The sequence below is a fragment of the Drosophila novamexicana genome, unplaced genomic scaffold (genome assembly GCF_003285875.2).
Source record: "Drosophila novamexicana strain 15010-1031.04,08,12 unplaced genomic scaffold, DnovRS2.1 tig00001692-arrow-arrow-pilon, whole genome shotgun sequence".
Taxonomy (NCBI): domain Eukaryota; kingdom Metazoa; phylum Arthropoda; class Insecta; order Diptera; family Drosophilidae; genus Drosophila; species Drosophila novamexicana.
The window spans coordinates 226,758-252,124 of record NW_020824877.1 but is presented as its reverse complement, the minus strand read 5'-3'; the positions used below and the strand labels follow the sequence as shown (position 1 = coordinate 252,124).

The 25,367-nt window shown below is 45.7% G+C and overlaps 2 protein-coding genes across 3 annotated transcripts in view; both read left to right on the top strand.

The window, feature by feature from the left end:
• The window catches only part of LOC115768188, a 107,423-nt gene that overhangs the window by 3,049 nt on the left and 79,007 nt on the right, over positions 1 to 25,367 (top strand). For both annotated transcript variants that reach the window (XM_030712697.1, XM_030712698.1), the window contains exon 2: positions 301 to 613. In XM_030712697.1, coding sequence (XP_030568557.1) covers positions 334 to 613 — 280 coding nt within the window. In that variant the 5' untranslated portion in view covers positions 301 to 333. The remainder of the gene's footprint in view (positions 1 to 300; positions 614 to 25,367) is intronic.
• On the top strand, positions 8,871 to 13,544 carry LOC115768187 (trichohyalin). The gene has a single exon (XM_030712696.1). The coding sequence runs from the start codon at positions 9,298 to 9,300 to the stop codon at positions 13,369 to 13,371; it is 4,074 nt and encodes a 1,357-aa protein (XP_030568556.1). The 5' UTR covers positions 8,871 to 9,297; the 3' UTR covers positions 13,372 to 13,544.

Below are 25,367 nucleotides of genomic sequence, written 5' to 3'. Positions count from 1 at the left end.
CAGCCATCTCTCAGTCCAGGGTATTTGCGCTCTGTCAGCTCGATTTTCAGCCGATTCTACCCCCTCCACCCCTCTCCCTCACCTACCCCTTAACACCACAATGTATCTATCGATAGTTGGCTCTGGTCTCTGCTGGCACACACAATTGCCATAATTCAATTTTAGTTTTAATTTCCGCTTTTGGGCGTAAATTGCATTTGCATACACACACGCACACACACCCACACCCACACCCACACCCACACACATATACTGCCTGTGTGTGCGTCACATGCATATAAAATATATATCCATATTTAGAGCTCATTGAAATCGTTTATCGAGAACTCGCCAATGTCGCAACGTATCATGCGCCACGCCCCCCTGGGCGCCAGGGGCGGTCTGTTGCTGGCCGCGCTCCTGTGTCTGGGCGTGGGGCAGCAGCTGCCGCTGGCCGCCGGCGGCTCGTGCCGGGAGGCGCAGCTCTGCTGCAACGGACGCGACTCGTCGTGCGTGGTGCAGAAGGCGCCGGTCAATGCGATCATCGAGGATCTGAGCGACAAGCCATGCTACTGCGATCACGCCTGCCTCAAGCTGGGCGACTGCTGTGACGACTTCAAGGATCACTGCGGAGGTAAGTACCAACCTAACTAGTATACATATATTGAAATAGTGTAAGTGTTAAGTAGGACTAGGGCTCAGCGCAGCAAGCTGCAAAGCAAAATCGAAACAAGTAAGAGGTTCTAGTCGTGAGCTTCCGACTAGGGGATACCCTGAACCCTCTTCTTCCAACATCAAATGCATATATATATTCGATTTTAGAAGCTATATGTCAACTTTGGTGACTCTAGCTCTTATTATTTACCAAAAGTGCCCAAAAAACAGTATATCGATTTTTATCGATTGCTTGGAAACGGAGTCAGTTATCGATTATCAAAAACAAACTCGATCTGCGCGGGAACTAAAAGCATCTACATCTAAAATCAATTCAATTTCAAGTCTCTAGCTTTTATAGGTTCTCATATTCTTGCGTTCATACATACGGACAGACAGACAGACAGACGGACATGGCTAGATCGACTCGGCTATTGATGCTGATCAAAAATATATATACTTTATGGGGTCGGAGATGCTTCCTTCTGCCTGTTACATACATTTGGATTTTGTACAAATACAATATACCCTTCTACCCATTTTGAATGGGTTCAGGGTATAATAATTGCATAACAATCGATAAATATCGATTTGCAGCCCGGTTTTTTTGCACAGCTCGGACGGAATAAGAGCCTGGCATGTCTAATTTGTCGTTTGGCTTCAACCTTAGCTTTAGATCGGACTTCAAGCACCGAAGCTTATCAAACTATATGTCAGTTGCGTCAAGCCGTGACTTGAAAGTTTTTTAATAATCTTAAGTGTTAGTTTATTAAATGTTTTTATTTAAGTAAGACTAAATAGGGTCGAGTAGAGTCATGGTGGGGAGGGCTCCATTAGGCTGGACCTTAATATCTGCTTGCCAAGTGCATGTCCAATTTTTCATATGTTCGATTCTGATGATAAATTATTTGACCCTTCCGCTTATGGAGCTCTTACTCAGCCCTGATTTGATATCTGGGATCAATGGGAACGGGAGCCTTATTAAAAATGGAAAATGAAAATTATCTATTCTACACAAATGAGATAAGCTTAATTTGCAATCTGTTGCTATTGTAGGCACACGCATTTGCCATTCCCTTGGGATGTGTCCTGAAAATGTGTATATTCATATGCATTTACAACAATGTGCATGGGCATGTTCCCCAGGGGCAGGAAGCGGCGGCTACCAGGGCTGCAATTTGAAAGGTGACAATTGCAATTCCCAGCTGAAAGTTCGATGAAATCGCAATGAATCAGCAAATCGGCAAATCGGCAAATCAGCTCATTTGTGTGCAATTCTAAACAGCTGACGGATAAATATTCAACCGATTGGCATAACAAATGTGGTGCTCGACTAGAAGATACCCTGCACACAGTCATATATACTAGCTAGCTTATGGTATATGGGAAAATATCCACTTCGGTGCTTAGAGTCCGATCGTAATGCAATTTGAATGCACCCAAGCTCGAGTTTCTTCCAATTTTAAGGGGAATGAACGCAAGTAATCAAAAAAGTGAATGATGTTAAATCTGTGTCGTATGGAGCTCTTATAATCCTGGAGCTATGCTGAAAGAACCATATCTGAGTACCGATATTTATCGCTATGATGGCAATGTGAGGAGATATCGACAAAAAGAAGATGCATGATATGGGAAAGTATATATTTAAGATTTCAAGTGAAACAAGTGAGACAGACATACAGCTTGTCGCCCTGATCAATGCATAGCCTGCCTGCTGTATGTTACCAAGCATTAGCACAGAAATAGCATACCCTTTTGCTTCTAGTTTATCTAGAGTATATCGCCTTTTTTGAACTCTGGAGTTCATTACCAAAGTCGAAGATATAAGACGATATAAACTAGCTAAAGAACAGCGCGAATATTCTCAATATGCTTCAGCTCAATGTTTATGCCCCCCCCCCCCCCCCCCCCCTGCTTGCAACCGTTTGCCCTTACCCCTTGCCCAACTAGTCGCCGGTATGTAACTAGGGCTATAAAAAAGCCAACTTAATGGCCACATCCACAACTAAGAGCAACATTCATGGCTCGTTGGCTCGCTTCAAGCTGCTGGCTGCTGTCGTCGACGTCGACGTCGACGTCGTCGTCTTCGTCTTCGTCCTGTTCCTGCAACTGCTCCCCTCTGCCCCTCGGCTGCTGCTCATGTGTGTGTGCGGCTACAATTTGTTCTTTTGCATTTGTATTTTCTTCTCTTCTTTTTTGCTCCTCCAAAGTACAATAGCTAAAGGGCTTTAATTTTATTACACACAGCAAATAAAGTCAACGAACATGCGGCGGCATCTTATGCTCAACACACTTCGCTTCTCTCATCACAGTCTGCCAAATTAAATAAGATACAGACACTCACACACACACACTCACACTCTCACACACACACACAGACAGTCAGAGTCAGAGAAACAAGCGAAGACTTGGCCAAAAGTTGAAATTTTTCGTGCCAGCTGCGGCTACAACTTGCCACAATGAAAGAAAATTATAAAAAAAAACTGAGGGCAATGCACGACTACCTGATACCCTGTGTTACCCAACTAGCAAAGCTCAATTCGAAGATTCGAACCAGCAACCTCTCGGTTTTTTGTTTTAAAGCAGCGTCTCGAGGGGCTTTATATATGCGCTTACTTCTGAGTGCCCGACTAGCTGATACCCTGTTGCTACCTATTCTAAGATTCGAACCAGCAACCTCTCTTTTTGATTCGAACTGTGATATCGAGGCAGCTGCTGATTGATGCTGTTCGCATAACAGTTTTTGGGCAGAAATGTGCATGCCCCTTTGTCATTTGCTGAAAATTCCAGGATATAAGCAAAAAACTACAAACAGACACAGCAGGCGCAACGTCAGCAAATGAAGCTTCAGCTGAAGGAAGCCGAACAAACTTGATTTAATTTTGTATTAAATTTGATTTTTATTGTTGTAACAGAGAAATGAAAGCGAGAGAGAGAGAGAGAGGTAGAGAAAGACAAGTGAAATTTATGAGTTCAAGAACGGAGCGCATCAATTAAACAGCCGCTGTGAAAAATGCCACATGCAGTCACTAGTACAAATACAAAATTTAAGAACAACAACACACACACACACGCAAACAACACGCCAATGACAACAATGAAACATAAAACGGACAATGAGAATCATTTGCCTGCCTCTACAGCTGTGCCGCAAAGGTATCAGGGGAAAAGCTTAGCCAGTTTCAGGCCGGGACCGGTTCAGAGCCTGTAAAGGGTTTGGGCGCCAGGGTGGGGCGAGCCTAAGCTGAACAGAAGCTCATTCGAAAAATGTGCACCGAATGGACTAGGGCTGCATTTGGCATTTATCGTTATATCGATAAATATTTATTTGACAAGTATCATTACATTAGTTGAATCTTCAAGCTTTATTTTTAATGTAATTTGAGATATTTCTAGATTTTAAGCAGGGAATTCCATAAAACATAATATCGGAAAAATCGATATTTCGATATAACGGTGTATTTAATAATAGGATAATAATATTGAATCAAAGAATCGATAAAGAACAATCGATAAGCCGATAACATTGTTGATCGGTATATCCTTAATTTGACTGAAGGCTGCGTAAAGAATTAATTGATTTTTCGATAAACCGATAACATTATTTATCGTTATATCGAAACTATTAGTTTTGTATATTATTCACTATCCAATAACCAAAACAATCGATGTTTATCTGTTGAATATCTTTTAGGTGTTTCATATTAAGTCTGCATTAATATGACACTAAGACACCGATCGATAAGTCGCTAGCATTATTGATCGATAAGTCTATATTTTGAATAGGGGCTGCGTATCCGACTGCTTCGTCTGGTCATATTTCGATAAGTCGATTACACTTTTAATCAAAATATCGATATATTATGAGTTTTCTACAATATTTTGTTCAATTCATTCCAATCGATATTAATTGCTATATCGATATTTATAAATATCGATCGAAATGGATAGAAGAAAAGATTGTAAAAAACTCATAAAATATCGATATATTGATTAAAAGTGTAATCGACTTATCGAAATATGACCAGACGAAGCAGTCGGGTCATATTGTCTTACCTTCCACACCTTCCCATACCTGCACTCCGTTTATTTCTGCGTTAAGTCTATTTTGGGCCGACAATTTGTGCTGTGCGCCTTGGTATTTTATTTGAAACGTCTATAACTACCAATTAAGTTGGTAAATATATCGTTCTATAAACATAACAAACATGTCAAACTAACAGGCGGACTGAACGAGCTGACCTGACCAAGGGGGATGCTGAGATGGAGATGGAGATGGAGGTGGACAAGCTGACTGACAGGCAGGCAGGCAGGCGAAAAGGAAATGCGTATAAAGCGATAAATGTCAAGTTAAAAAGAAAAAGCACAACAACAAGCCGAGGGGGGGGGGGGGCTCATAAAGTTGTGGATCAACGACGTTGACCAGCGTCCACATGATATGCCTGGCTCCGTCTTAACTGGGATAAGCAGGCGCTGTCTCTTTGTCTGTCTGTGTGTGTTTGTGTGTCGGCTCAATCAATCAAAGTCGCCTTTCGGCTAAACAAAACATATCGATAACGATAACGATAACAATACTGTAACGCCCATTGATACGGCGCTCAACAGCTCGCCTGGATTTCAAATTTGGCCCGCTCAGTTTCAAGCTGTCACCCATCCTCTAATCAAACTATCATAATTCACGCTAATTAGTTGGGCCAGATGTGGTCTTGAGCATAGCTGGCCAAACCGTGGACAGTTTTTGTGCTTTCCATTTAACGCATAATCAATGTCAATCGCTTAAATGTGTGTGGTTTCTATACCCTGAACCCATTCAAAATGGGTATAAGGGTATATTGTATTTGTGCAAAATCAAAATGTATGTAACAGGCAGAAGGAAGGATCTCCGACCCCATAAAGTATATATATTTTTGATCAGCATCAATAGCCGAGTCGATCTAGCCATGCCCGTCTGTCTGTCCGTCCGTCCGTATGTATGAACGCAAGGATCTTAGAACCTATAAGAGCTAGAGATTTTAGGTGTAGGTGCTCCTAGTTCCCGCGCAGATCGATTTTGTTTCCGATAATCGATAACTTACTCCGCTTCCAAGCAATCGGTAAAAATCGATATCGATGTCCTGTTTTTTGGGAAATTTTGGTAAATAATAAGAGCTAGAGTCACCAAACTTAACATATAGCTTCTAAAATAGAATATATATATGCATTTGGTGTTAGAAGAAGAGGGTTCAGGATATCCCCTAGTCGGGAGCTCCCGACTAGAACCTCTTGCTTGTTTTCTGAATGTGTGTCTATGATCCCAGCCACTGTTGACCTTTTCGCTGCGCCAAGAAAGTCTCATGTGAACTATACGAATGCTGTATGCTCTAATGTGGGCAATAAATACAACATTATTGCGCTCGGTACGGTCCGATATTGATGAAAAATGGCCAGGATATCTGCAAAGTGAAATGTTCCCTATCTCCATATACAATGCGAGAAGCTACAGCCCAGGTTTGGTGTATCTAGGCCTTCGAGCATTACTTAAAATCGATATTTATCGATAGGCCCAAAAAAAAAGAAGACTACAACATAATATATCAACACATGTTGACCGAAATGCGTTTATTGCTCTATTTTAAGACCCAAATGCTCTACTTGGGGAATTCAAATGGGGCATACACCAAATATATATATATATGTATATAATGAGCGCCGTATCGAATGACCAAAAAGGCTGCGCTGCCCCTGACCCTTTGACCCTATCACTTGGCTTCAAATTGTTTGCAACAACTTGAATGAAAAGGGCAAAGAACACAGACAGACCCGGGCACAGGCCTAGACAGACCCTAGAAGCCAACTCGGCCCCGTCTTGTCCACTCGCTTATTCATCCATTCATCCAACTCGTCCGTTCTTGGGTCGGCGTCGGCATCGGCGTTTGAAAGTCAGTTGAAAGTGTGCTATGAGTGTAGGTAAATGAAACACATTTGCGTCAAGACTTATCAAATCAAATAAATCAGTTGAGGAACAAAAGACAACGACTTGAATGGTCGCTAGCCTCGGCTACCCTGGGCCACAAGCAAATGTTTTTCGGTAGGAATTCATTTCGAGTGTCTTGCTAAGATATACCCTGTATCTGAAGGAAAGTGCTTTAGAGCTGAAAGTTCTGTGCCTTCACACACAACATGCCCCTTGGACTGCTTTTCGTTAGGGTATACAAAAAGGGCTTAGGCATTCGTTCGGCTTGGGGCTCGCTTTGAACACGGGACTCGAAGTCAATTGACGCTCGGCTGTTATTGTTGTTGTTGGACCTGGCACACTAGCATTTGCCTGAAGGGGTCACTCGCAATGACTCACGACTAGATGTCCAATTGAATGCCCTTCAATTTGTTGGGCCAAACTTTGTGCCGCCGCGATTTGCGACGCTCAAGAGCTATGCCCAATTGCATGCAGGCCCTGGCTGCTGCCCAAACTTTCGATAAGTTTTCGCAAAGCTTCTGACACAAGTGCCCGACCGAAAGTTACCCTAGGTCCCGCGGCTAACTGCGCAGTCAACGCTGCGGCTCTGCTTCTTCCCTTAGCCAAGAAATGCGTAATTGAGTAACTTCGGAGCTTAAGGTCCGATCTTTATGAAAACTTCAGAAAAAGTGTGTACAGACCAAGGCGCTACCTTTGAAAATGAGTTATTTCCAGTTCATGCTGTCGCGGGGGCTGATATCCAAAAAGTGAAATATTCCTAGGCTGTGCATACTAAAAAAGAGTCTATATACCAAATTTGGTGTACCCAGCTCTTATAATACTCGAGCTATGCCAACAGATGATCGATTTTTATCGATATCACGCGCAAGTTTATCGATGAATGTTAACAAACTAGTTCAACATAGGCAATAGATGGAGCTACGTTCCAAAATTACTAGTCTCTAGCACGAATAGTTGTCAAAATCGAGTTGAATAGGCCTTCGGCTGCCAAGATACCCTCTTTGGGCATTTGCAGGGTATAAAAAACAAGTCGCAAACGAAACAAGCGGCATTAGTGCGGCTTTCAAAATCGGTTAAACGGATGATGGCACAAAAAGGGATAAAAGGCATTATTAATTATTATCAAAATCGCCAACACTCAATTAGTGTGTGTGCGGGTGTGTGTGTGTGTGTGTGCGCGCCTGTCTGCAGCCAACGATAATAATAATATTGTAATTATAATGAAAACGTTTAGAAATGCTCGACACATCACGCCCACGCTCCCTTGAAATGGGCGTCATAATTGACATGCACACAGTCCATAGCCGTGTGTGTGTGTGTGTGTGTGTGTGTGTGTGTGTGTGTGTGTGTGTGTGTGTGTGTGTTTGTGGGCGCGCCCCTCTGCCCAGCCCAGCTCTGAACAATGATGGACGTCGGCTGGGCGTGGCCCCGCCTAATGCCCGCCTAAGACATTTCGGGCTCAAACTTTTAGCACTTTATTAATTTCGTTTAGCACATTAAACGCATTTATTAATCCTCCGGCCATCAATTTGTGAGCCATGAGCTCAAGCCACTGCCGCACGCGCTCTGCCCATGGGCGTGGCCCCTCTGCGAGCTTCTCACATCAAGTTTCCATTAACCCAAATAATTGCTTCACTAGACAGCAGATAGCATGGAGTCTGGTATGCGAAGGAAGGCCATGAATTAATCGAAAATTTGTTCACATTATATATACAATATATTTCAAATAGTTTGAGCTTCATGTTAATATACAACTTGGGGAATACCCTTGAATGTATTATCATGGGAAATAATGTCTACATATTTTAATTGAACATTTTCATATTCGTACTTGAATAGTTCTTTGGTTATGGGATGGAAAGGAAAGCCCACAAGACTTTCTAAATTTTCCAAGAAATTTTCAAATATATTTCCAGACAGTTTCAATATATAAGGGAATACCCCGAATGTATTATTATGCAAAACAATATGTCTATCATTTTTCATTTGAACATTTTCATAATCGTATTTGAATAGTTTTTTTTTTTTTTTGGGTATGGGCTGGGAGGGAAGCAAAGCTCTATATTTTTCCCAAAAATTGTTAGACAATATTTAAGGGAATACCCTTAACGTTGTGACAGTAAAATAAATTCTGCAATTAAAACTGAACTTTTCACAAATTTGTTTCGAAGATTTTGTAAATCGATTCCGAGTCGTTTAGGAGTAGGCGCTGAGCGGCCTGTTTCGGTTTTCTCAAGGTGTCGTGCCTGCGTAGTGTTCAGTTTGTGAATAGCTCTCGAACTGTAAACGATAAATTGAGAAAAATAAAATTCAACGCCCGACAATAAGAGGTCCTGTAGAGAATATCGATCAAAGGCAGAAGCGCGGCACACAATTGAAATAAAACATACATATGTTCTGAAAAGTTGAGAGGAATATAATTTGGCCATCGAGATAGATACGAAAGAGAAATCGATTTTCTCTGAAATTTCAGAACATATTTCAGTTTTTAACCAGAAAATATAGGCGCAACAGAAATCAATTAAAGAATATATATCTACTGAAACTTCGGCTTCAGCAGAGCATATTCCGGGAAAAAGAAATACATTTCGGCAATCAAAAAGCAAAAGGCGACGCAGCAAAATTTTAATACAATATATTTGATAGAAGATTTAGGTTTTATTTCGGTTATAGAGTGAGAATAAAAGGAAAAAGCGGCGCGAACAAAATTTATGAAACTAGATCCTGAACGTGTAGACAACATTTCGGCAAATCAAATTATTTTACAAATGTCTAAGAAAACCAACAACAACATCAACAACAACGCCGCAGGCCAGGCAATACGCCTGGTGCGGACAAATGTGACCCACAGCATCTCGGACGACCAAATGGATCGGCACTTTGCGCAGCAAATGGAGCTTATCAAGGAGCTGAGCCAGCTGAATAGCTGTGCCGCGGAGCGGGAGCTGTGCCCCAAGTGGCTGGGCATCTTCTCGCGCACCACCAAGGAGGAGAAGACGGCACGCAACTGCCTTGTCACGCTGATGCACTGCCAGCTGAAGGAGGCTGGCCGGCTGAGCTATCCCTTCACGGATATCGTCAACTGCAATCGGGATTTGCGCAATGTGCTCGAGCAATACGATGCGCGTCGCAAGAAGCTCCAAGCGTGGAAGCCGGTGGCAAGGGCTGAACGGGGCGAGAAAATGCCCGCTGATGGTCATGTCTGCAGTCGGTTGGAGCTGCGCGCACCGGATCCCTCCAGCGTGTGTATGCCGCCTGACGTGCCCGTTGTGGGGCCGCAGCTGCCGGCGCTGCACGTGGAGGCCGATAATGGGGACCTAGACAGCAGGCGCAGGGCAGGGCAGATGTCCAAGGATCAGGTGAAGAAACTGGAGAAAGTCGAACGCAAGCTCTGGCACCATCAACTCATCTCGGGCACATCGCAGCGCACGGCCAAGAGCAGAGCTCCGGCCACGCCTAGACCCACGGGCACGCGATCGCCCACGCCCACGCCCACGTCGGCTGCACACAAAACCGAAGTCAAGCCCACATTTGCTGGAAGATCCACAGCTGCGCCTCCACCTGCTCCCGCACCTGCTCCTGCTCCTGCACCTTCACTTACGCCTACTCCTCCGCCTGCACCTAACCCCACACCTGCACCTACAACTAAACCCTCGCCTGCATCAACCAAGCCCGCAACCACACAAAAACCTTCGCCTACCTCCGGCCCAAGGTCGACCGGCAGCAGCCAGAGGGGTAAGCAGAAGCCATTGGTGGAGCTGTACAAGAAAATGAACTTCCGGCGGCCGGAAAGCGATCTTGAGGAGGAGGCAGACGATCAACACGTGAAAGGCGCTGGCAAAAGGGGCGTGCGCAGAGAGCTGCACAGTCCGGTGCAGGCGGCGGCATCGGAGCGGGAACGCAAAATGTTGGAGATAGAGCGGCGCAAGGAACAGCAGCGGGTGGAGCGCATGCAACGGGAGCGGGAACGCGAGCGACAGAGGGCGCGCGAGGCCGAGGGGAAGCAGCGCGAAGAGCAGCGCCTGGTGCTGGAGCGCCAGCGCAAGCAGAAGGAGCACGAGGAGCAGCTGATCAGGGTGCACGAGCAGCGCGAGCACGAGCGCATTCTGCGCGAGACCCGCAAAAGCGAGCAGCGTCTGTTCACGCAGCGCCAGCGCGAAAGACTGGCCGTTGAGGTGGATCGTCGCGAGAAGGAGATGCGGGCACAGCGATTGCGGCTGGAGCAGAGCTGTCGTCCAATTGTGATGGAGGCGGAGGCAGTGGAGCGCAAGGAGCGGAGAGACTCCTTCAGGCTGAAGTGCAAGGCAGTGGACGATCGTCGCGAGCGACAGCGGTGGGAGGAGCTCGAGACGAAACAAAAAGAGCTGGAGTGGCGGGAGGGAACGGCGGGTACGCACCTAGTAGAGGAAGCCAGAGCCGAGCGGAGGAAGCGCAAAAAGCAGCCAAGGGCGCAGGAACGAAAGGAGCAGCAATCCACAGCCAAGATAATGGCGCAGGGTGAACAGAAAATGCGGGATACGGTCAGAGGGCATGACCTCCAGCAGGCCGAGCAGGAGCTGGAGCGAAAGAAGCGTCAGCTGGAGCAGGAGGAGCGCATTCGGCGCAAGAGCGAGGAGCTGGAAAGAAAGTTAATCGAAGCACGCGACCAGCAGCTGGCGAAGCGAGGGGGCAAAGCGGAGACGAAAAAGCGTTCCATCTGGAGTCAACAGCTCGGCCGGAAGGTGGACGAAGGCCCGCTACCAGTCGAGATGCAGATGCTGGACGAGGATTTAGGCGGCGACAGCAGCTGGTCGAAGCGAAGCCAGCAAATGGCCAGGGTGACCATAAAAACGAATACACGATTTGCATGCAAGCAGAGCCCCATCCAGAACCTCTCGTCCCCAAGCCCATGTCCAAGCCCGGCGCCCGCAACCCCATCCCCGGTTGTGTCTCCAGGCGCGTCGCCGTCGCGAGCGGAGCTGGACAATGCCAAGCGCATGGAGCTGCAGCTGTATACCAGGGAGTGCTTCCTGCAGCACATTGAAGAGCAGCGCCAGCGACTGCAGTTGGCCGAGCAGAAGGTGCAGACCATCGATGTGGAGAAACGTCAACTGGAGCTGGAAATCCAGGAGCGTTGCGACATGCTCGAATGGCTGACCCAGGCGCACAGCCGCAGCGAGGTGGATGCGCTCGGCCAGCTGGAGCTCAGCAAGGGTGAGAGCGGAATGCTCGCCAGCGGCGCCAGCTCCGTGCCAGAGTTCATCAGGTTCGCCTGGCGCATGCATCAAATGGACGAGGCCAAAAAGAAGGCCAACAAAGCGATGCGCAGCTCCAAGGCGGGCAAGTCACCCAGCGGATCCGCCAAATGCCAACGCATGTGGTCGCCGCTAATGAAGCGCTTCATTCAGTTCGAGAAGAACCGCATGCCGCAATCCCAGTCGCAGGAGACGATATGCAAGCGTTGCAGCTCCAGCGAATCGCCGAACTCCTCGAATACAGCAATACGCCGCCGGCTGAAGGAGTATATGCAGCAGCAGCTGCAGCCGCACGAGAACTCCAGCAACGAGTACTTCATGGTGAAGCCGCAGCTCACCAGGCGGGAGCGTTACGTGCGCTTCATGGAGCCGGAACAGCTGGACACCAGCAGCAATATTAGCTGCATGGCGGTGTTCGGAGATGAGAGCTTGTACAAGTTGGGGGAGCAACAGCAGGTGGAGCAAGTGCAGCCGAGACCGCGTGCCATAACCATGCGCCATCATTGGCCGCGACGCGTGCGCAGCAAACGCCAGACTCTGCAGCAGGAGGAGGAGGAGGAGCAGGATAGCACGGCGCACAGCTGCTCGCAGTATACCCAAACGGAGCCGATGTCGACACCGCGTCGTCACGATCCGAACCGACAAGCGCTGCTCAGCCGAAACAAGCGCCAGCTGAAGCGGCGCCGGCAGCGTCGCCAGCGCAACCGTAACCGAAAGCGGGAGGATCGTCTGCTCGGCTGCGAGCAGCTGCAGCTGTCGGAGCAGGAGCTGAACGAGGAGCGCAACATATTCCAGCAGCTGTTGATGGGCAGTGAAAGCTGCGACTGCGGACCGCGTCCCCAGCTGCTGGTGGAGAATGCGCTCATGGAGCGCAAGCTGCTCGTGGCCAAGCAGCGGGAGCGCCAGCTAAAGCGGCTGCAATGCCAAATGCTGAGCGCTGCGCACGAGGTGCTGCAGCTGCTGGCCGAGTCCAATTGGCTGGATGCCGAGGCGATGGCCAATGTGCATCCAAGGGATACGGATGCTTCGGCCAGCGATTCGAGCCTGTGCCCGGCTGGCGGCCCGTGCAGCCGCAGCTGCCTGCGCTGGCGTCACGAGCTGCAGCTGGCCGTAGAGCCGCTGGCCAGGCTGCCCTGCCGCCTGTTTGGCCGGCTCTTCGAGCCGCTGCTGCTGCGCGACCAGCACGCTCAGCTGGAGCTGGAGCTGCGTCGCCGCATCGAGCTGCTGGACAAACAGCTGGAGCAGCAGCTGGGCAAGAGATTTAGCCGCATGCTTGCCAAATGCCACAGCTGTTGCTGCCAGCGTCGCCTGCTGCCCGCCTGGAAATCAAATCTGGAGCACGATCTGGCCCATCGCAAGCTGTTGGCCAAGCACAGCTTCCAGCTGCTGCGCCAGCTATTCGACGAGCACTGCAGCAAGTCGCGTGCCATCTGGCTGGGTGCCCTGCAGACCATCGAGACGCTCTACTTTGAGCAGCTCGACGAGAACATGACAAATGCCAAGCTGCAAAATGACGAGGAGCCGTTCAGGATAGCCAAACTCCAGCTGTAATGTGTATATATATATTCTGAGAGAATGTTCCCATCAATCGTGAAGGTAATCTTCAATCATGCCCCGGAGCGCAGGAGTTAGCGTATCGCTTTCAACTTTTGTTTAGTTGTCTTTTGTTTTATTTTGACGGATTCGCATCGGAGGAGCAGTCGGTCTCACCACCAAGAAGCTTTATATTTCGTTCTTTCAATAGTAAAATTATAATTTGCTATATCAGCTGCTTGTGCGAACGATGCTTTTATATTTCTCATGACATCGATACGAAATTCGATAAATTATCGCAAAACACACGAATTACTCGCGGCGTTTGTCAACATTTTCAGCAAATGTGAAGAATGTGTTTTCTTATGAGAAAATACGGCCAGGCAACATATTTCACATTCGCAAAAATGTTGGAAATGTTAAGCGTGGAATTAGACTATCTTTCTAGACCCTGCGCAACCTAACCCGCATCTGCTTAAGCCTAATTGACCCTTCGCCTTCAGTTCGTTCTCTTTTTGCGCTTCTTATAACCCATTTGTGTTTCGTGTCAATGTTGATATTTTCTGCTGTCTCCCTTTGTTGTTGTTGTAATTGTTGCTTTTGTTGTTGTTTTTGTTGTTTTTGTCGTCGTAACGACAGCCAAAGTCAAACTCAATTTAACAAAAATCAACGTAAATGTAAATTGAAACCCGTGTGCCAGCCGTCAGTCACCGTTTGCCAGGCTGCGACCCCCCCTTCGGCCTTCCCCCTACCCCCACTCTCTGCCCCTCTTTAGCTGTCTGTCTACCTGCCACATGTGCATGTCCTGGCTGCTGCACACACTTAAGAACCGCCGCCGTAGCGGCAGGTGAAAACTCTGACCTGAACTTTGCCAGCCCCTCAACCCCATCACGCACTTATAGTTTACATTGCCCCCCCTCTCTCAGTTGCTCTCCACCCTCCTCGCTCCCTTCACCTGTTTTGTCTCTACGTGCTTGTGTTGGTTAAAAAGCAATTTCTTCACCGAGTGTTATTGTTGTTGCTGCTGCTGCTGGTGCATTATTGCCTCGTAGACTGCAACAACTGCTGACATTTGTGCCGCCATCAGCAGTCAGCAGTTTGTTATACCCTCTACACAAATGAAACAAACGGGTATATGGGCCACGTGCAGCTACTTAGCCTAATGTTGTATAGTCTGAGGTCCAAAGTTAATACATCAAGACACTGTCAACATTTCCTATATATTTTGCGAATGTGACATAACGTTTTTCCATCAGAAACCACATTCTTCACATTTGTCATTTACATATTACTGACAACTGACATTTGCCAATGAAAGTGCCGAATGTGAAATTTGAAAAAATTTGACATATTTTGAGCATAGTGGAATCAAGCTATAAGATTTGTTAAATGAAGGGTATCACACAGTCGTTTACGCGCATTTGCAGCATTTCCTCAGTGCGTTTGCCATCCCTCCCCCACTATATCAGCCCCTGCCGCACGCACCCCTTGCATTTTTATTTTGGCATAATAAATGATGACAAATTAATTAAATCGACAAGCGGAGCTGCTGCTGCCGCTGCTGCTGCGGCTGCGACTGCTCCTTGAGGACGTCGGGCTGCTATCGGTTATTTACATCGCGTATACGCAATGTGAGCCGCTGCGTGATGCGACGTTACGTATACGCAATGTTGTCGCAGGCGACAGCCGACTCCTGATTGCTGATTGCAGATTGCACATTGCTGATTAAATGTAAATGTTTTTTTATGCACTGAGACTCTTCAATTAATAATGTGGGCGTGGCCACGCCCCATGCAATCACAGCGGCGATAATGCTGTCGCTGCTGTGGCATGTGGCAAGCTTCATGGCGGTTGCTCAGTTGCGCCTAATTGAAAGTTGTTTTCGTCATCTTGTTTTTCCTTTTTTTTTTTGCTTGCTTGAGTGACACGAGTTTTTAAGCCAAGTGAGCGTTGCATTTGGGGGCATGCCCCATGTGTGCCGTGGGCTGCACACAACAGAATGCACAGCAGCCAGAGCTGAAATTTGCTGGGCTGAACTGACCTTGGCAAAAAAGGCAACACAAACAACATTTTCGTCATAGCCCAGTTGGAAATTTGTTAACTTCAATTCTCTGGCATGCAAGACTGGCTTGATGACATGTCTTGCTGCATGTCCTGCATAACCAACTGCAGGACATGTCAGCAGCATTATCTTCAAGCATTCGCTAGTTTTTAAGTTCTTACAATTGACTGTTAACTGATATTCTCTGGCATGCAAGACTGGCTTGATGGCATGTCGTGCTGCCTGTCCTGCATGACCAACTGCAGGACATGTCAGCAGCATTGTCTTCAAGCATACGCTAGCTCTTAAGTTCTTACAATTGACTGTTAACTGAAATTCTCTGGCATGCAAGACTGTCTTGATGACATGTCTTGCTGCATGTCCTGCATGACCAACTGCAGGACATGTCAGCAGCATTGTCTTCAAGCATTCGCTAGTTTTTAAGTTCTTACAATTAACTGTTAACTGAAACTCTCTGGCATGCAAGACTGGCTTGATGACCTGTCTTGCTGCCCGTCCTGCATGACCAACTGCACGACATGTCAGCAGCATTGTCTTCAAGCATTCGCTAGTTCTTAAGTGCACACACTTGACAACAAACGATCTTTTGGTTTGGGTATTTAGGTCGTTGGGCAAGCATGAGCTGACATGCCCAAGGTCGTCAAGTGGGCGCCCGACTAGCCAAGGGAGCACCGAATTTCCAGCTGGCATGTTGTTAGCCTGGTTTTATAATTTCGTCTCATATTACTCGGATGCTGCTGCTGCTGTTGTTGTTGTCGTTGTTGTAGTTGTTGTTCAAGTTGTTGTTGTAATTAGTGCATGTAACATTTGAAGGGATATTAATTACTTTGATGCATGTATGCCATTTTCTGTGTAGGTGTGTGTGTGTGTGTGTGCGTGTGCGTGTGTGTGGGTGTTTACCTAACATGTTTGACATGTTGCCAACATGCGGCGCCGTCAACACCGCAGCCACGAGCTCAGCTGACCCACTTCCCGCCGGCGGTCCTGCTGTTTGCGCCCCTTTCTGCCCCCCCCCCCCTGTTTTTTTATTTTGTTTTTAGTTTCTAGTTTTTGTATACCCTGTAACTGCGCCTTCTGCAGCTGAGCATAGCCTAGTTGAGCTCAAAGCTGGCAAGTCTGGCATGCAGCTATTTTAAGGCAATCTTTAATCTTTATTCGCGCACAATTTAACATACTTTTTAGCATCAAGAAAGTCAACTCTGTTCGGGGTATCTTCGAGTCTGGCCATTTCGATAGTCGACTGCTTTTCATTAGTTACTTTTTCAGTCAGCCATTTGTTATTTTCACTTGTGACCCTTTTCGTTTTTCATCAACTTTTTTTGGCTTGTGATTTTTTTGCGACAGGTTGTTGGCAACGGGCCAAAACGGGCTGCGTCTTAGCTGGCAGCCCTAATTAGTTGGTGAGGCCTGTCGTAGATTCTATGGAAATTTCATTTATTTTTCGGTCCACAAGCTGATGCAAAATATAAATAAATTCTTGCTCTGGAGTGTGCGGGCAAGCACTGGACTATCTGTCATCCAATCGATAGATAGTCCTTAGCTGTGAATTAATTCAACGCCTTGTCATGCCACGCTGCATTTATAAATTAATAAACCACAGCAAAAGTATCGAGTATTGAGTACCGAGTGCAATTTGGAAAACAAATGCAAATGCAAAAACGAATGCTGAATGCTGAAAACATACGAAAAATTGCTCAATGGCAATCGGGGGCAAACAATATGGCGCATGAAACGGAAGTGCTACGTTTTATTTACACTGGTTGAACAATTGAGCAAACAAACTGGCCAAAGAACAACCCAAATACGTTGTTGTTGTTGTCCTTGAGCCGCAGTGCAAATGGACAGACAGAGTGAATTATTGAAATGCTTACCACAAACGAACGGACGGACACTGCAGAGTTTGTTGCTGTCGCATTTGCAACTGCAGTTTGTATTCGCTAGTTCAAATTATTACCACTCGCTGCTCACTAAATCTGCTCGATTCTCGTTACATTAAGTCGAAGGTTTCTACTCGCTGCTCGTTGTTGCAAGTGCAAGTGTGGAGCTACTCGCTTCATGTGATTACAACATATTTGGATTCGTGTTTATAGCTCTTCAACTCACTCGTTGCTTTTGCCGTTCACATTGATGTGCTACTCGCTACTCGCTATTTATACTTATCAGTTCGTCGTCTGCCAATCTCTTTAAGTTAATGTCACTTGATTAGGCATTCTCGTGACATTAGCTTAATAATATTCTCGTTGGTACTCCTACTCGTTGCTATTATGTAATATATCTCATAAGTTCGTTACTCCAACTCGTTCCTTCTAATCGCTATTTCATATGGGACTACTACTCGCTATTGATTCTCATTAAAACTGCTTGTGTCAATGTCAATGTCATCGTTACTTTTGCTGCTGTTACTTTTTATTGCTACTCGTTACAAGCAAGACTAATGCTCTCTACGATCTACTTTGGCATTTATGTTATGCCATTACCTCTCGCTACTTTATCGAGTACTTCCACTCGTTACAAGCACTCTACTGCTACTCGTTACTTCTAGTCTTGAGATCCATCTGTTACTGCTGCCTAACATAACAAATACTCGCTACTTTGCCGTGTTCACGCTACTACTCCTCGCAACTCGTTGCAACTACCCGGCAACAGCTATCGCTACTGCTACTCTAGCTACAACAAATTGTTACTGCTACTGCTAATAATTTGTTGCCGCAATTCAGGCATACATGGGAGTCGCCCTTTGGCTGCGCTCTAGCTGACCACGCTTGGTATGCTTCACTGTTCGCAGCGCACGTTTGAGTGCACAGCGACAGCAACAGAAAGTGAGTGCATTCGTTTTGCATTTGCCTTTTGTTTGAGCCCAACGATGCGTGGCAGCTGTGATAAAAGTATCTGAAGTGCCTGCCAGGCGCTAGCCACAAGCGTTGATGAACTGCAGCCAAGTTCCGAGTGGTTGCGGCTGATTTACCATAGCCATGTCGGCAGCCGTTGATTGCAAGTGCCGCGCTCATAGTCAGAGTTTCAACTTAGCACCAGTTAGTTGTACAGTGTTACCTACGCTTGTCGTGCCTGTCAGTGTTTGTCAGGCTGTGCGACATGACTTCCCCGATGACATCTGCCTGAGTTTGGCCAAATAAATAATTGAGGCGCGCACACAAGCCACGCACGAAGTCATTGATAACAATCCGAGGGCCAAACTTTTGCCGGGCCCGGAGCAAACAAACAATAAAATTGCGTATACGCCCACGTGATGGAGGCCCACAAGGCCACACTAACATGAACCGAGCACGAACCACTGCAGGGCCCAAAAAACCAAAACTTAAACCAAAAACCCACAGAAGAAACCACATTAATCATTCGCATGTGTTCTGCAGCATCAGCTGCGGCTATTTTCAGTCGCCAAAAAGCTGCAGCACAAATATCCGAAAAATATCAGAATATCTACTCATACCACGCACAACAAAATAATACCAGCCGTAACTGAAGACGACAGAAACCGGAACTGTTTAATAATCTAGAAGAAATTAACTGAAACACTTTTGCTATTTTTGAACCAGCGACTTGTCGCTTGTTGGTTCAAAGCTGTGCTGGGTATTTGCTAGTCGTATACACTCAAGCAACGCATTTTTCCTGAGGATTTTTTTTTATGGCTTGTCAAATAAAAACAAGAAGAGATGCGGCATTAAATTAATTGAAATCGTTGGAAACAAGCTGAGATTATGTTTGTTTTACTTGTCGCCAGAGTTTGACTAAGATAAAGAGAAAGCGGGAGAGCGAGCGAGAGAAGCTACAAGTGACTTGAGAGCTGCAAAGCGAGCAATTGATTGATGAAAAGTCTCCTTTGCTGCGCTGTTCGCATTACAAATAGGCCAAGCTTTCGGTGAAGTAAGGCTAACCAAATGCTAAAAGATAACAGATAAACATCTCAGCTTTGAAATGAATGAATAGCTAATTCAGCAATGAGATGCACAAAGGGGAAACTGTGCCAAGATTTTCGCCAGATGACAGGCAATAAATTTGCCTGCCTTCTAGATATCGGGAATTAAACAGCTGGCTGCGCAGTGTCTAATGACACACCTCACCCCTCACACGGGCTAACCGAAGTAACCCTTGCAAATGTAACGCATAGTACGAAAAGTTACCAGCTCATGAGCCAAGTTCATCCCATCCCAACTCTCCCTCCTTTGCACTAGGCGGCTTCTGTGTGGCCATTAAATGGCGCACCCAATGAGTTGTCAGAATCTTAAAACTGTCCGCCGACTGCGCATAATTGCCGATGCTGCTTCGTTATATTAAAATGGGCAAAGAAAAATGCCTGCAAACTGCACAGTCAGCAGTTGTAGCTTACCCAAAAATTTGCAAAAGGTCGTGACACGGCCAATAAGCTGTCCGTTTCTGCCTTAACCCTCTTAACAGATGTGCAGAAACCCTTTCTTCCAATATTTTTCAACTGCGACTGTTTTTATTTTAGGCAACTGCAAGTATTGCCGTGTTCTCTGAAGTAAATAATCTGCATCTGACACTAACTCGTTACTTTTAGCTCGCCACTTCCAGTTAATATTTAATTGATAATTGGAATGCAAGCTAATATGCACTAAGATGAGCGACACTTGCCACTCTTTAGTCGACACTCGTTTCTATTCACTGGTCGCTTTTTACTCGTTACTTTCAATTCGCTGCTCGCTTCTTATATACTGCTCGCCCCTATGCTGAAAATGTTCTAATATTTATATGCACTTGTCACTCTTAAGTCAACACTCGTTGCTCTTCACTGGTTACTTTTTACTCGTTACTCTTAACTCGTTACTCGCTGCTCGTTACTCATGTACTTTTCCCTAGTAAGCTGAACATGTATTAAAAAATGTGTACCTGCCATTCTATCGTTGCCTCTGGTAACTTTCTACTCGTTACTTTTAACTCGCTGCTCGCAATTTTCATACTACACTGAGCTGAACATATATTGACAGATAAGCTCCTGTCACTCTTAAGTCGACACTCGTTGCGCTTCACTGGCTTCTTTTCACTCGTTACTTTCAACCTGCAAATTCTAAGAAAACCTGTTATCCCTTGGCCCTTCACTGGGCACTTGTGACTGTGAAAATATATTGATACATGTTTTTACAAGCACATAACGCCACTCGTCACTCGTTACGTTGCACTCGTTACTCTGCATTGGTCTATTTTTCTCGCCGCTTGCAGCTGCTTGCGTCCAGTTGCTGTAATCTAAAACTCTTAAATTTCCAGCTGGGCACACATACGTCCCTTTGCACTCGTCACATGCTACTCGCTGCTCACCCCCTCGTTAGCTTTTGGGAGAAGCATACACACAAAATAAAAAACAAGAAAAGAGAAATACTTTTATGTTAAACTACAAGCTTTCAACTTCCAGCTGGACACACACGCACACAACCAACGTTGCACATATTTATTGTGTGTTTACAGACAAATTTTTTTTAAAAATGCAACGAGCGAGTTTTCTCGTCTCTCTCTCTCTCTCTCTTTGTCGCACTCGCTGCGCATTCCGGCTGCCTTTCTCTTTCTGGCGCTCCGTTTCGTTGTTGTCATCGCTTGACTGCAGCTGCAATGGCATTTTTATGCAAAACAACTGTTTGCTGTCAACAGCACAGCAGGCAACAGCCCGAGAGAGAGTGAGAGAGGCAGAGGGGGGAGCCTGTCCAGTTCCAGCGTGGACAACGAACGGTCAGCAGCTTGTGGCACGTTATTTACCACTCAGCCCAATCCCGCATCCGAAACCCAAACTCAATCCCAATCCGATGCACTGCCTCGGCCCTTTAAAATGGCTTTAAATTTATAGCCAGCACATGACTCAATGAACTGATTGAAATGGTTGACAACATCACAACACACAAAACTGTCTCAAGAGCTCGCTTTAGGACTGGGGCACAATAGTTGAGAGAGCTCGTAAGCCGTCAAACGGTTAAGCCGTTAACCTGCCACAAATGATGAAAAGCTGTAAAAATCGTTGCAGTCTGAAAGGTTTTTGCTGCACGACTTCAGTTTGTAGAAGCGCAATCAAAAATTTCCAGCTTAGCCATGAAGTAATCCCAAGTTTGCCGAACAGTGCAATCAAACAAACAGTCAACTAATTGAAATTTAAGTATGAAAAGTGATCTAGGTGCTCGGGAGTACTCGAACCGGAGATACCCTGATACCAGTTGTCGTTGCAAGCTTTTGCACACTTCTTTTTCTCATTGCCCAACACTGCGCATCGGAAATGAAGTCTTAAGTTATTTCGGTGAGGTATGATCCTGATCAAGCAAATATGTAACGGGCTTTCAGATGCTACCCTCTAGGCCTCTCACTTTTCCATATCTAACTTCTAGATATATTATTGTTCTTTAAGAAGTATCTCAATCTCTGCCCTTGTCTCTGTTGCATTTCTATGGTCCTTCTCCTGGCTTACTTTTTACCTCGTTCTCTCTCTTTCTTTTCCTCTCTCTGCCTCTCTCTCACTCTCACTCTCTCCCTTTCTCTCTCTCTCTCTCTCTCTCTCTCTCTCTCACTCTCTCTCTCTCTCTGTCCCTACCTCTCTCCATCTGGCTCTATATTCACTTTTAAATTCGGTATATATTTCATAGATTCATTTTAATTATTGTTAATGAGCGAAACCGAATGTGGTTTATGGAATACGGGTGAATTGATTTGAAATTTCTAATGCGTAATTGATATGCATATACTACCAGAGTTCCGGCCAGATTATTGCTGAGTGTGCGTGCGTTCATTTATCGACTAGTTAAATAACGTGCTGTGGAATTTGACTTTGAGGTCAAAAGGAATTAAGCCAACTTATCTGAAATGAGCAGCAGGCCACATGCGAAATTTATGATTTCATGAATACGTACATGTGTCTCTATGTGTGTGTGTGTGTGTATGAGAGAGAGTGTGTGCGTGTGTGTGTGTCTGTCTGTGTGTGCAGTCAGTCAAATGAATACTCACTCATATTCAAAATCTATTCAACTTTTTAGATGTTTCATGTTGAGCTACTGCGCACATGTACATTTACACGCACACACACACACACACACACACACACACACACACACACACACAAACACACACACACACACACACACAATCAGCGTGATTAATAAATAATTCTCCAGTTGCATTTCAGTTGTGCACTTCGTGAATTTAATTTGGTTTATGCATTTGTTTGCCCACGTTTATCTTTCCATCCCTTGTAGTGTGTGTGTTTGTGTGTGTACTGCCCGTGTGTAAATATAATCAGAAGCACACACTCATGCACACACACACGCACACACACAGACATACATACATACATACATACATACAAATCGTGGTTGGGTGCTGTGGGGCAAACCTGCGTTTGGCAGCACATGTTAAGGCGCCTATAATTAGCTTATGTTTAAGTCAGTTTTTAAACACACACACACGCACACACGCACACACGCACGCACACACCTACACACTCATATGCAGACAAACATACAAGCCATTAAAATGAAAGAAATACATTAAAGAGCTTATGCCAACAATTAAATTATTTTTAAGCACTCTGTAGAAAGGCAAGCACAAAGCTAGCACACACTCACACTCTCACACACACACACACATCCACCCACTTGGCGCTTAGCTGTGGCGCAAATATTTCCACTGCGCTAATTTTAAATAATGCTCATACGCAGCGTTGTGCTGCAGCATTTGAAAAGAACGCCAACCTCAAAGGCAAATGGCTCAAGTGTGGGCGTGGCAGGCATGGCAAAAAATTAAAGTAAAGCGCAAACACACACACACACACGCTCACACACACGCTGTACAAACTTGTGTGCGTGCCGCTCTAATCAATTTGCTTGGCGGGCATTTTCTGTCTGAATGCGCTGCAAAGTATGCTACACTTTTTGTCAATTGGGCCTAAAAGGCCATGCTTGTAACAGGTGGCATTTAGTATTATAATGTTAACAAGAGCATCAAAAGTTGAGTTAATAGAGCCAAGTACGTCCGTCACAAAGCCTCGATCTTGGCATCTACTAAGAGCTAGAGACTGCAATTGAAATGCTTGCTTAGGCTGGCTGCAGGGTATCTAACGTACGGGCATGCTTAGTTTTCGTCTTTTGCTTTTTTCTATTGCTGCTTTGTCTTACGCTCGCTTGCTTCGCGGCATGCCTTCGCGCCCCGCCCCTCGCCCAGCAGGCAACACCTTTTGACATTTGTCGTCGCCCTGTCCACAACTTCCTGTCCAACTGTACGACCCCCTTACCCTGCCCTTCAGAATGTCTTGGCTCAGTTTTTAAGCTGATTTTCAGCGTTAATGATAAAAGTTTCAGCGCGAATGTTGGCGGTTGTTTCTGCTCCTCCTCCTGCTGCTGCTGCTGCTGTTGTTGTTGGTGTGAGCTAAGCGGAGCCGCAGCAAATCCAATACAATTTCCAGCAGTTACACACACACACACACACACACACACAGCGACACACGCACGCTGCGCATTTTGTTTTCAATTAATTGTCTACCCACGTCAGTCACATGTCCCATCACGCAATCCGGCTAGAGCAACATCTCCGGCTGCGAGACGGCCACAACATGAATTATGTGTCACGCCAACATGTCCAAGAGCGCAAAAGTTCAGCGCAGCACGTATATGTATTTACCTACACACACACACACGCACACACACACACACTTGTACATAAATATATCATATATAGACACTGACAAAAATGCTGGCTACCATTTTGCTTTGTTGTTGTCGTTTTTTTCTCTCTCTGTTCTATTTTGACAATTTTATTTTTTTATGAAACTCAAATTGATGTTCAACTAAATATTATTGAAAAAAATGCCACTTAAGTACGCTAACATGTGCCGAGGCACGTAATATTTTATTGAGTGCATTTTTATTTAAGCTGCCAAAAAAGAAAAGCAAACTAATCTGACATAAATGCTGCTCGAATTCGAGCCGGGGCCCCGCTCGTTTGCCCAATTAGTATTTGACAAACCAGGCGAGGGTATTAAAATTGTGTATGCCTCTCTTTGCCTTGGCCCCAATCAATGAGAAGTGTGCTCTTTAGTCTTTGCGGTGATTAAAGTTCGATCTCTGTCAAATATGCAGGGCATATCTCAAACTCTCTAAGGCAGGCTCTTCATGTGCTTCATGTTATTGTATCTAGCTTTAATAGTTCTTCAACTGTTATCTTAAATATATATATATATCTCTGTTAATTTAAGTATTTGTATCTTTTGTTGGCTGCACTTGGCTTTTGACTCGGCTTGACTTGATTTTCTGGACTTTGCATGTTTGTTTAATGAATCTCTACTTGGCTTGAAATTCCGTTTTGTCGCTAAACTGGAATTTCGACTCGCATTTAAGGCCAATTTCAATTAGTTCAACGGCTTCATTCAGCTAATTGTCGCCATGTGGCCAGACAGTTATCCTGGGCACAGCTACCCCACTCCCACCCCTCCTTCTCTCTTCCGCTCTCGCACACCTCTTTCCGGATTTCGCCGTCTACTAACCACTTTTCGCCTTGGCCATTTCCTTTCCGAGTGGCCTGCAAATGAAATTACCACAATTGCTGCTAGTTGCTGCGAATGGCTGCTGCGATATTTATCTCTTGGCACATATGTATATGCCTTGACTCTATCTTTGGTCTGGCTCTGGCTCTTGCTCTGGCTTCTCATTTGATTTCAGTTTCGGTTTCGGTCTCGGTTACGGTTTGTGGCCTCCGCTTTCGTTGGGCTTCTATTTTGGCCAGTTTTTTTTTGCACAGCATTTGCGGTTGATCGTCGCCGGGCTGCTGCTCGGGGGCGGCAACATGTGTAAATTTGTCAGTTGAATAAATGCCAGCACTTTTAATATACTGAACCTATTGAGAGTGCCACCGTATAGAGGGTATATTGCTTTTGGTCAGACGAAAGCATCTTCGACTTGATGGGGTACTAGCAGGAAACAAGGGACTGCAATTTATTTGATATATATTTATG

Bases quoted from the DNA above. Each gene is read 5' to 3' on its own strand.
- LOC115768187 (XM_030712696.1), top strand. From the start codon at position 9,298: ATGAAACTAGATCCTGAACGTGTAGACAACATTTCGGCAAATCAAATT.